The sequence below is a fragment of the Vidua macroura genome, chromosome 6 (assembly GCF_024509145.1).
Source record: "Vidua macroura isolate BioBank_ID:100142 chromosome 6, ASM2450914v1, whole genome shotgun sequence".
NCBI classification, from domain to species: Eukaryota; Metazoa; Chordata; class Aves; order Passeriformes; family Viduidae; genus Vidua; species Vidua macroura.
This window is the reverse complement of record NC_071576.1, coordinates 45,154,884-45,167,111: the sequence shown is the minus strand read 5'-3', so window position 1 is coordinate 45,167,111 and position 12,228 is coordinate 45,154,884. Positions and strand designations below refer to the sequence as shown.

Genomic DNA, 12,228 nt, shown 5'->3' with positions numbered 1-12,228 from the left:
GGCTTTGGAGGTCCTAAATCTGAAGCAAGGGGTTGTACCCCAGGATCTCAAGCCACCCAATGCCACAGTTCTGGGAAACAGCAGAGTGGCCGAGAAGGCAGGAAAGTCTGCTGGGCTTCTGGGCTGCTGGAAGGCTTCTTTCTCCCTGCTCTCTGCCCTGGCAGCTCCTCACACAGATGAGAGACCACCTCCACGCAGCTATAGCGGCGACAAGACACAAGTGCTACAGGCGAAGGACAGCAATAAGGACAGCGACATTTTGGAGCGCGACACAGAGATGCTCCAGGCGCCGCCCGGGGCTCTCGCCGGCGCCGGCCAGGAGGAGCGGGTGCCGCGGGCAGCGTCTCCCACCGGGCCGCTCCGGGACTGCTGCCGGGCCCGCCCCCGTTTCGCCGCACTTTTCCTGGCCGGAGCCGCCCCGCGGGGGCCGGGCCAACGGCGTCGGCGGCGGGACGGGGCGCCCGGCGCTGCTCGCAGCTCCCGGGGCACCGCCGCGCCGCCCCAGCCATGTCCTCCAGCTCCCCGCCGGGCGAGCTCAAGAGCCGCAGCCTGGGCCGGCTGTCGCTGCCCAGGAGAGGCAGCATGACGCCAGGCAAGAAGGCGGCGGCGCTGGAGCTGGCCGAGAGCGCCCCGAACGCCCACTACGCCCCGCTGGCGGCCGCGCAGGGAGGGCAGGCGCCCGCGGGATGCGGCCCCGCGCCGGAGCGGGAGCGGGCGCCGCGCCTGCGAAGCGAGGTGCTGGTGGTGAGCGCCGACTGCCCGCGGCCCCCCGTCAGCCTGGACCCCCGCGTCTCCATCTACAGCCTCCGCAAGCCCCTGCTGAGCCGCAGCAGCGTCCAGGGCAGGGTCTACAACTTCTTGGAGCGGCCCACGGGGTGGAAATGCTTCGTGTACCACTTCACCGTGTGAGTACAGCTCCGCTGCCGCCAGGCACCTGCTCCGCGCTCCCGTTACCGCCGCTGGAGCGCTGCCTCGGCCGTGCTGGGGGCTCCGCGGCCGCCCTCAGCCGCACCTTGAGGAGCCGCTGTTGCCGAACCCCCTCCCCATGCCCCGTACGCCGCTCGTCCTCTCCCCGGAGGCTCCTCGGGAACGGAGCCTTCCAGACCAGACCGGTGCTCCGGGCTTGAACACCGTGCAGATACGGTCCTTTGGGCTGTGGGTGGTTTGGTTTTTGGTTTTTTTTTCCCCCCGCAGGTGTGAAGTGAAACAAAAGTCACCCTCCGGAGGAAAGCTTGCCTTTTTAGTTAAAAGAAATGTTATATCTCAGTTCATGAGCCCTTAGGTGTATCTGTCAGATAGCGGAGGAGCTGGTTTCAGGCAATTTTCTTCAGAAGGCTACCCAGGGAGTTGGAATAAATTGTTCATACTGATCGTGGAAATGAAATAGGTAGTAGTGTGTCACCCATTCTTTATTACTTTTTGATGCATGGCTCCTGATTTCAAGCAGTGACACCTGTGTGCTGCCGATACGCTATATAGCAGCAGTTTCTAACTGAACAGGTGCTATCAATTATCAGTGCTGCAGTCTTGTCAGAGGAGGATGAGAAACAGGTGATGCTCCTTTTGCTTGTCTCTTTTATTACCCCGTAGGTAATACTGTAGGTAGGTTGAAAGTTGTTTTCTCTGTTGTACTGTCTGTAGAGTGCAGTGTCAAACCCCAGCCAGCAAGTGGTAGGTCTGTGGTGCACGAGCATGCCAACAGGTGTCTCTGGGTTTTCCATCGAGGTGTTGCTGAAAGCATGTGTGACCCTTGGGCAATTGGCATGTGTTAAATGTAGGTGAGAAGGTCAGGTAAGAATGTGGTGTGTGTTTATTGTATTCATGCACAAACATATATGTGTGTGTTTATATCCATTACATGTATACATGCTTATTTCAACAGTTAGACTGAAAGATATTTTGTGGTCAAAATCCTAAGACAAGAGATACCAAAGTCAATTTTTATGACTTTGTTATTGTATTCTGATTTTAAGTCCTATTTCTAAGTAACTGTTACCTAAAATTAGTTCAGGATTTTGTGTTTCTGTTCCACACTTGAGGATTCTGGAGTGTTACAGGTTAAGTGGTACCAACTTTATTTTAGTGGAGGGAAACAGCTGTCATCTGAGTGTATGTAATTGGGAGATGACTGGGTACAACTGCTGAGATAATTGTGGGGTCCATTCTCTTTAGCCTTGTGATAATGCCATAAGATGAGAAAATGAGTAATGACCGTAATTATGAGGTGCCTAATAGCTGTGGTTGAACAGTGTAAAACACTTCTGAGTATTGGAGCCCCCCCCCCCCCCCCACCGAAGGAGTTTTGGGTAGCTATCTTTTATGGTTTCTGACCTTTCAGGTGTCTCAAATTATGTTTAGATTGTGCAGCTAACTGTTTTCAATATCTTAAGTAATCTTCTCTAAATCTTAACAGCAAGTCTAGGAAAACTCTGAAAAGCAAAAACCAAGCTTATAGTCCTTTGACTACTTAAGGTTCTAGCCTGAATTTTAATTTTTTTTTTTTTTTGGAGTATTTGCAGTGTGGATTAATCCTGTTTGCGCAAGAATTAAGATTCTGTAATGTGGTAAGTCATTATGTGACTTCCCCCCCAACACGCACCCGTGGTGTAAGCATTAGCCCCAGCATTTCCCTTTTTTCCAGAACTCTTCTGATGCAGTGACGAATGATAGTGGCAGTAAATATTCTCAAGCCTCTTACCAGCATTGTTCGAATTCCTTAGGGCACTGAAGAGACAGAAGAGGGTACTGACACCCTTGTATGTTTCTCACAAGGCAATCTGCAAGTACCATTTAGGCAGCCTACCTCTGATTGCTACCAGCAGAGGGAATTGAGGCTTTACTGTTCTCAGCCCACCTTTTTCTTTTTTTGTTTGGTAGTACTTAAGCTTTTTGTGCCCATTAAGTCATGGTGTAAGTTACTGGCCTTTGGTCCCCACTTCTCCAGCTCTTTCTGAGCTCCCAAAGCAACTTCCTGCTGTGCCAAGAAATGCTGTGTTTGGAGTACAATCCCTACCAGCCAGGTGCACAGTATTGGCAGATGAACAGTTGCCACAGAGCCGCAGTGTGTCGCTAAAATTAACTGGCGAGGCAGATTTATCTGATTCAGAGAAGCTGCTGTGCACCAGCAGCTCCTCGGGAAGAGGCACGGGACCTGCTTTGTGCAGACAGTTGGATACAAGGGATGAGGTGCAGAGCTGGAAAGGACTTGGAGTCATGAGAGACACACAGAGGCATGCATGTGCTCCTTTCCCACTGGAGGAAGTACTTTGATTGTTCTGTTGTCAGCATATAAACAGTCATTCATAGATTGCTAAGCCTGGTTTTATCTTGGGGTGTGCAAGGACCCTGGTGTTAGTCTCTCCTGCCCAAATGAGTTTAAGAAATGGAACTCATTTTTGCCTGTTGCCTTTTTGACTCCCTCTGCAGTCTGCCTTCTGCTTTATTCTGCCTTCAGCTTTATCCAGCTGCCTGGGAGGTCTTGGTAGCTGTCGTAAATGTTTAGAGGGGAAGGAGAGGAAACAGGAGTGGTGTTAAATCAGGGCATAAAGACCTAAGCTGAGTAGAGAGCCCTGGCCAAGATCTAGCCTAGTGATGGGAGCAACAACCACTGGAGGCTTAATTTTCTGTTTTCTGCGTGGTGTGGAGTGTGTGGCTGTGTTCTTAATTACAAGCTGTAATTATTACAATTAGAAACAACTCCTGGAATAGCCCATGTAACTTGCTCTGGACCTGTATCTCTGGCTGGTTGTTAAAACACTGTTTATCAAGCAATAAGAACTACATCTACTGATTGCCTGTCACACCCTTTTCCTGCTCAGGAATCTTAGTTAGTGGTATGTAGAATACTAATAACTAAACTGATACTCAGGATTGATTTTCCTTGGTTTTATATTGTTTAGAAAAGGGAATTTGAACAAGCTTTAATCCACAGATTCTAGGTTATATTTGTTTCATATCGTTTTCATTGCTGCATGTCTGGTGAGCAGCAAAGGACTCTTATTTGCTCTTGACTTAAAGGATGGAATCTGGCTGTCTTGCACAGGTCAGGCCATGACATGTTTTGTTCTGAATTATTTGTTTCATAAGGTGTCAGAAATACCTGTTTTTCACTATGCAAAATGTATATTCTCTCTAGTTGATGTTTTCAATCTTTGGGGTAATTTGACACCCCAGTCTCTGATTAAATCAATTTAATTCTAGACAGGTATTTTCTAAGAATTTTTCTTATTTGCTTAGACCAAAGTGAGCAGAATAGGGAATGAATTATTGTGCCTCATTTATATTAGATTTTTAAAGGCTGGGGGAATAGTCTCTGTGGGAAGAAGGAATGGCTAATCGGCCATTAATTCATTACTCAAAAAACCTGCCTAAAAGTACTAGTGGAGACGACAGAACCTCTTAGTTCAGCTACTTGACTTGGTTTGATTTTGTAATAAATTTCATGTAAATAGATGAAGCATATGGTATACAAACCCTTGATTTTTACCAGGACAAGTAAATTGTGCTTGGTGGCTGAGCATCTACATGCATGGCTTCTGCAAACATGGTGGTTGCTTGGAGACTTGGGCTTTGCAAGCAAGAGCTTTCCTTGTGGTGTGGCTGTATGGATGGCAATGTCCTGCCAGGGCCACCAAATCTGCCTTGGCTGTCAGAGCAAGGGAATGATTGAGTGCCACTGTTCTCAGTGACCTTCCAGGCTAGGGCATCTTATCACACTTATCACGGCAGTGCACCTTGAGAGAGCAGCTTTGAGAGGTGAAATGCCTGAAAGGCCTGAAAGAATCAAGTTTTCAGCCTCTATGGGGAGAGGTGGAAAAAGAATCTCTGCCCTCATAGTGGCCTGCTGAAACTCTTGGGTACTGCCCCACAGTTGGAAGTGACAGTACTGAATGAGTGAAGCTGTTAGATGTTAAAAATAATTATTTTAGATTAGGTGCTCAGGGAAGAGGTTCTTCTCACCCTCTTAATTTTAAAATAAACTTCTTAAAATATGCCTAAAGAAACTGAAGTTATGAACTGATTTCTCTTGTTCTTGGTGTGGCAAATAACGGCTTCTGGCAGTGTTGACTCCCTGTGTTCTTTGAAGTGTTGGCTGTAACCAGAGGGAGCAATTTGGAAACTGATGGACTGTTGGCTTGTTCTGTTGTGGCAGCTCTCCTTTGTTGCCATGCAAGATAATCAGCTTCTATCTTATCTTTGCATGCCTGTACCTGGTTCAATTTACATTGCCTTTGTATAAGTTTGGTTTAATCAGTAATGATTGTCATTGAGTTTGTTCGAATCCCAAGTTGTTTACATAAGCTTGGACTGGCCAGTGGCTGGGGTTTGGAAAACTGGTCTCTGGAAACAGGCAGCCTCTTAGCAGCATGGCTGCAAGTGTGTGCACACAGAGCTAGGAAGTGAGGGCAGATAGAATATTCCAGTTGCCTGAATCAGGATTCACAGTAATCAATTATTAAAGGCAATGCAGTGTTTACACCGTGCTCTTTACATACATTACATTGTGAAGAAAAAGCCTAACTCTAATTTAAAATCCCATTTTTGCCACGTTTCCTGACATACTGCAAACATACTTCCAAAGCTACTGGTTTATACTTGTGTAAAATGTTGAGGAGGAAAAAGGATCAATGAAACAATTAGTGTGTGCACGTGCTCACACATGACTTTTTTTTTCAGACTGAAGAATGTTGCAAACTGAAATGCTGTGGTTTTGACACGAACATTTGTTTGTTTAGAGATTTTTGTGGCTTGAAATCAGACTTCCAGATTATTATTTTTGTTAAAAAAAAAAAAAAAGAGAGACACAAATCCTCCAAAGCAAGCTTGGCTTTTCCAAGTGGAAAGAAAGAAATATGGCTTGATCAGGGTCATATCCCTTTTGCTGCTGCCAGTAGTGGGAGGACCCAGATTTAGCTTTTTTTGTCTCATCAAGACTGAGGTAGTTTAGTTGAGGCCAATTTGCAGCAGAGCAGACACCTTTGCAACCTAACACTATGTATCTATTAATGTGCTTGGTAAAGTTTTATCTGAGAGAAAAAGGCATTGGAAAGCTGATTTAAGTATTCCCAGAGAAGAGGGAAGACCATTTGCCTGCCCCATAAGAAAGTGTGCTCATGTTTAGGTGTTGCTGCTGCAGAGGCACCCCTGTTTGCTGATCAGCCTGATGTTGAAGCTTGGGCTCTTGGCAGATTTTTGGAGGCAGGTGAGACTGAGAAGTGGCTTAAGGGTTTTGTTGTTCCCTCCTTACTCTCTGCATGCTGCAGTGCAGCCCCTTAGCTACAATATTGCAAGAAGGTGCTTCTTTGGGACCACGGAATTGCAATAGTATTTTTTGGGTTGGCCAGTACAGAGCTTCCCCCTCTTGCCCTGTTTCCCGATTTGTAACCTGTCAGAAGTTTCATTTTTGCTATGAGCTGTCTGGCTGTCTTGTGGCTGAGACTAGTCCAAGTGAGATGAAGTCTTTGTGCCATGAAAAGCTGAAGTGTCAGTCTAGTTATGGATCAGAAGGGGTCCCCATTTTTCTCTCCCAGTGGGACAGCGGAAGTTCTTAGGTTAAGAAATGCAGATACAAATAACTATGTAACTGACAAAAAAAAAAAAAAAAAAAAAAAAAAAAAAAAAAAAAAAATCCGTGTTTACTTAGTAATTGACAGTCATCAGAAAGAAAAGCAGTATGAGAAACCAAATCCTCTCAATGCCTGGAAGCCAATTTGATGAAATCACCGGCTTTGCATTATTTGCTGCATTCAGTGATTGCTGCATGAAAATTATTGTGGAAATGAATTTTAATTGTTGTAGGGGAAGGAATGTGAAAATCTATGTATCTTCTAGTTAAATTACCTTTTGAAGACACCTCTAGCAATAATTGGGAAAATCCAATTTCTGTTCTGAAATGCACAGTGGGATATTGTTGGCTACTTGAAAAAAAAATTCATTTGGTCAAAGAAGTTTTGTGGGGACAAAAAAAGACTTTGTACTGATGCTTAGGTTTTCTAAAAACAAATGGAAGCAGAAGACTGCAAACAGGCAAAACTAGTGCTCAGTGAAGACAGGTTGTGTGCAGTGGAGAAATAAAGAACTGTGAAATGCACACATAGAAGATATGAATTTTTTCAATTTGGGCAGGCTTTCCTGGAATAGGCCTTCTCTCTTTCCCCGTCATCCTTCCAGTATGACATTTCAAGTCCTTCTCTCATGTTTGCTTTCCTCCAGGAAAAGAATTATCCTGCCTTTAAAAGTTGCACATGAATGGTCTTAAAAAATCCAGTAAGTGCAGTATTCACATTTCTGTGTCTCTGTCAAATGGTTAGTTGGGCAATTCTGGCACACTTCCTTGCCCTGGCTCCTCAAGTGCTAGGGAAAAAACGTGCAAGGCTGTGTAGATAGGCCTCTTTCAAACTTCCATTGCAGCTGAATCAAGACTAGAGTTGAGATTCAATTGCAGTGAACTAATTAGGCTGAGCTCCAAATGTCTGAGTGCTCGATGTGTTACAAACAACAGTGTCAAGATACGCTGCAGGAGCTATGCACAGGCACAGTGCTTAGCTGACTTCAAACTTGGCATTACCTCATTAATTTGGTGTGTTAATAGATTGTTTAATGTGCATTAGTGGCTGAGCACAGAAGCTGTGAACACTTGCTCATTCAATTCCAGATGGAAAATAGTGTCTTGTTGGGGGCAAGGTGTTTTCTGCCTGCCAACAAGAGATCCAACATGTTTCAAATGTCTTGGAGGGCTGCCTGATGCAAATAAACCTGGCTGAGTTACAGCAGAATGCCTGGACTGGTGATTTTTTTAGGTGGGGTACTAAGCCTCCTTGTGCAGTCATGCTTCATCTGGCATAATGGCCTGTGAGAACCATTATAATACCAGGCATGGCAATGGGAGAACACAGGCATTTACAAGGCTCTGCAACAGGAGTAGCTTATGTATGGAATTTTTACCTCTTACCAGGAAGATATGTATGTGAGCATATATTTATATCTCTTTATATAATAAGCAGGAATATTCTGTGCTCTAGTAATCCCATCTAATACTGTCCCACATTTCTTCAATGGTAGTTCCTTCCTTAAGAACCACATTTTATAACAGAAAATGTGACACCTAGAAACATTACAATAAAACATAGGCACAGGGGAAGCTCATGTTTTATTAACGCTTAGTACAACCACCATGGCAAAAGCTAGTTTTTTTTTTTTCCTGAACTGTTTTAGTGTCAGAACTTCCAGTTGTGTGAGATAATGAGCACATATCTGCTCAAAACCGACTGAACCCTTTTTGAGTTTAAGAAAAAAATGTCTGGTACTTTTCACAAGGAATACATCAAGCACCAAGTCTGCAGCCTTGGAATGTTATCATTTTAAAAGCAATAAACTCCCAAAAATAGGAAGTTATACTGCAGGTTGTTCAGTGTTAAATACTCCTAGCAAAGTGCCCAGTGTAGGTATTTTTATCTCATATGTTCTTCACAATCACTGTGATGATTTAATATTTTATGAAAAATGTTAACCAAAGTTAAAATAAACCTAGGACAGGGCTTCTGGATCCTTTTAAGTTTCTTCTGCTTCTGCAAATATTGATGTGGATCTTTGAATTTCATATTAAAGCTCTCACTAGAAATGTACATCTCACTTATGTTTTGCTAATGCCAGTGGACTTATGAGACCAAATTTGACAACACAGTTTTCTCCCATTGGTAATAGAAAACTGAATTTTTTACTCTTAACTAGAAAATCCCTCTTTGCTTTCTGCTGAGGTTATTTAAAAAGTAAATACTTTGTTATATAACTACACTAGTATTGACTTCAAATGATAAATATACTGTTTTTAGTGAACTAAGATCATAGAATAGTAGAAAATATCTTTGTTTATCCTAACAAATTGTGCTCTCGATAATAATCTATTAATTTTACTCTTACTCCAGAAATAGAGCATACATTTTCTTTTGCAATAATAGGAAATAGAATACATTTGTTGGAGTAATATTTGGTTTGATTCTTAAGAAGTTATCATCATGTGTTTAACTTAACTATGTGGACACACTTATTTGCTTCTTAGTGGGAGCAATTTGTAAAGGTAAAAGGTAGGGACCAACTAGTAAACTTGGAATACTTATCTCTAAAATTAGGGCAATTAAAACTCCTTGCAAGGCATTGTGCACCAGATGTGTTGAAATATTTTAATATTTTATTTATAGTAAGGCTTTTTTTTTTTCTTTTCTTTAACACTAAGCGTCTTACAGTGCTAATTCTGTATGAACTTTGTCCAGGTGACTGCTGTCTCTTGTCTGTAATAAATATGTTAAATCACATACCATTTGTATGCAGGTTTTTTACCATCTTGCCAGTAGTTTAGCTGTAGATTTCTAACAATTAGTGGTCTTCCCTCTGTCCCTCCCTATGTGTTTTAGACTGGGCAAGAACACAGGCTTATCCCCTCTGTGTAGACCAGAGTGTGGTCATCCTTGTAATAAGCTGCTCACTGTCAGACAGCTGGAACTGACACAAGGAGACTGGGCAGGCTTGGATGTGTAGAAATTCATTGCTCAGAAGTTGCTGGTTTCCTCTGCAAACCTACAATGAATTCCTGAAACCTCAGGGATACTTTTAAACTGTTTCACTTTTATACAGTGCTAATATTGCACACTTTTATTAGTTGGATAGTACATAAAATTGGGTCATGGTTTGAGGACAGAATGTGAATCACCCACCAGGTAATTTCCTTGGATTCTCTCCAAAGACACCAGGTGTAATAGCAGAGGCAAGGATGACAGAACTCTTGCTCATCCCTTGTACCACAAAGGCTGAGGTCCTTGCACTGAATGTATTTTCTCTCTGCAGAGTAAGGAATTGCCTTCAAAGAGTGTGTTTGCTCCTGCAGCAGCTATCCCCTTTCCCATGTCATCTAAAAATGAGCTGGGATTGGTTAGAGTCTTCTTTTTCACAGTAAGCTGCAGGGCACTACAGCCTCATCTCTTGTAAGGATGTTGACAAGTAGAGCAAAGGAGAATGAATGCAGGAAATGGTTTCTGCTGCTAATCTCATTCTTAAACCCTTCAAATGCCTGTGCCCAGTTATTTGTGCAGGGCGGTGGAGATAGGGGAAGAGACAAGAGCAACGATCTTCCATCCTGTGGCTTCAATAAGTAGAGAATATCCTGTGCTCACCCTATTAAGAATCAGTGGTGTTTGTATTCTGTGCAGTGGCTTTATCTGATCTTTACAAATTTCAGCAAATAAGGCCCTATTTTTTTCCTCTAATATTCATCCTAAATAGATCTAGTAGATGCTATTTGTTTTTCACCCCTTAGAAGACATTAAAATGTGGTCAAACCTGGCAATGAGTAAATAACTAAATGTGTATTGCTTTATTGTAATGTGAGTAAAGTTCATGTGATTGTATGCTGTTATCTTAGCAGTGACCCAGAAAGTATTGATAATTGGTTATCTCAGCACTTCACACAAAATAAACCTGCTCACTTGATGTTTTCTGTGTCAACAGGTCATCCAGCACCCTAGCACTAAGCCGTCTGAGCATCCTGTTTCAACAGCATGTAAAGTATGCCAGGCACAAGCATCTAAGTGTTACCCAGTCATGTCAGTTGTATGCATTCATAGTTCTGTTCATTCAAGACATCTCTCTGTAGATTTTATTTAATTTTATGACATGATCTTATTTGGGCAACTACATATTTGAACTACAGAAATGAGAAAAAAGCTACAAGAGTGAGGGAGAAAACAGACCTTTGAAATCCTGCAGGTTTTGCAGCACATGGATGGCTATAGGTGTACTGTGTTAATGCTGACCCTTCTTGGGTGTCTGAATTGCTTATTGCACTCTGGTTTTCAAGCACTGGGGTTATCTCTTGGTGACTTCTGTGGCATTCTTTTGTTGTGTGGCTTTAATAGGAAACATTACACATCCATCAAGTCTCACTGTAAAGTGAAATAGAGAAACTGAACTGACTGTGAAAATGTGATGTACCATGAGAAGAGCCTAATCTCTAGAAATTTTCAGTGAATTGTATCTGTAGGAGTAAAGGACCACCTGCTTGTGCCTCTTACATGAAAGAGTGGAGATACCATTCAAGCAGGTTTTGATACTAGCTGTTAACTTCTGCTGAGACTGTCTGCTTTTTCCGAGGGACATTTTCTGTCAGGTGCCTTTCTCTTGAAAGAAACAGTGCTTGTTTCAGGAAACCTGTATATGGTCTGTGTTTTTTGTTATTGAAATAATATATGCAAAATGCCATGGGATTCTTTTCTTGAGGAATTCTGCTGGAAATGACTTGGTAAGTAATCAAACTGTTTCTAAGTCCTTTGAGGAAATCAGTCTGTTTGTGTATACAATGTGCTAGTAGTCAACATGAACTGTGGTCAAAACTCACAGCCATGTGTATATTCAGTTTCCTCCTCCTCCCTGTAACAAATGCAATCTGATTATGCTTCTGTCTGATTGCTAAAGTGAAGTGCTGTATTTTCTTTGCAGTTGCAGTCTCTCTCCATCCCCCTCAAACACCACAACTGTCAATTTAAAGCAGACTTTGTTGTCACTGTTTTTTTCATATGGTGCCTCTTTTTGCCTGCTTCCCACCCTCCCTGTGTCTCAGGCATTTTGATGTGTAGAAGAGACTTTGTGTTCTGTTGAATTTTAGTGGCTGTGAACTAGCACAGCCACGAGGAACTTGTGCAAGTTTTGGACAGGAACTGAGGGCAGAAATTAATTGGAGCAAAGCGTCCCATAGGCAGCTATTGATTAACCAGAATAAAATTTGGCTTCACCACTGAGATTAGCACCTACCTTGGTAAAATAAAACTGGTATTTTATGGAAGAATGTAATTTAAAAGGTATTTAGAAATTGAACTCTGCTTTGAATAAGTGGTTTTCCTATGTAGTTAGGATATATGGTATGTTAATGAAAGTAGTTTCTTAACTTTTCCACATCTTGTGATAAACGTAAGGAAGAATGAAATGTTTTTTTACAGGATGTTTTGTAGGAACAACACTCCTATTGCAATGCAAGGAAGATAAATGGTCATGGGAAAGCTAGGCAATGTGTGCTTTCTTTCCCAAAGTGTAAAATGACTGCTTTATAGTAATGAGCTAAAATAAGTTTGAATTCATGGAACGAAATGGAGGAAAAGAGCCTAGACAGTAAGGAAGAAGGACCACCTGTAAATTTACTTCTTCACAGCTCCTCCAGATCAGTGTTACTGGCTGCCTTGTATC

General features: G+C 42.8%; 1 protein-coding gene across 2 annotated transcripts in view; it reads left to right on the top strand.

Moving 5' to 3' along the window:
- The first annotated feature begins 501 nt into the window (after window positions 1–501).
- KCNQ1 (potassium voltage-gated channel subfamily Q member 1) overlaps window positions 502–12,228 on the top strand; it is a 335,437-nt gene continuing 323,710 nt past the window's right edge. The window contains exon 1 of one of the 2 annotated variants that reach the window (XM_053981137.1): window positions 502–905. In XM_053981137.1, coding sequence (XP_053837112.1) covers window positions 508–905 — 398 coding nt within the window. In that variant the 5' untranslated portion in view covers window positions 502–507. The remainder of the gene's footprint in view (window positions 906–12,228) is intronic. The other variant, XM_053981136.1, reaches the window with a different exon arrangement.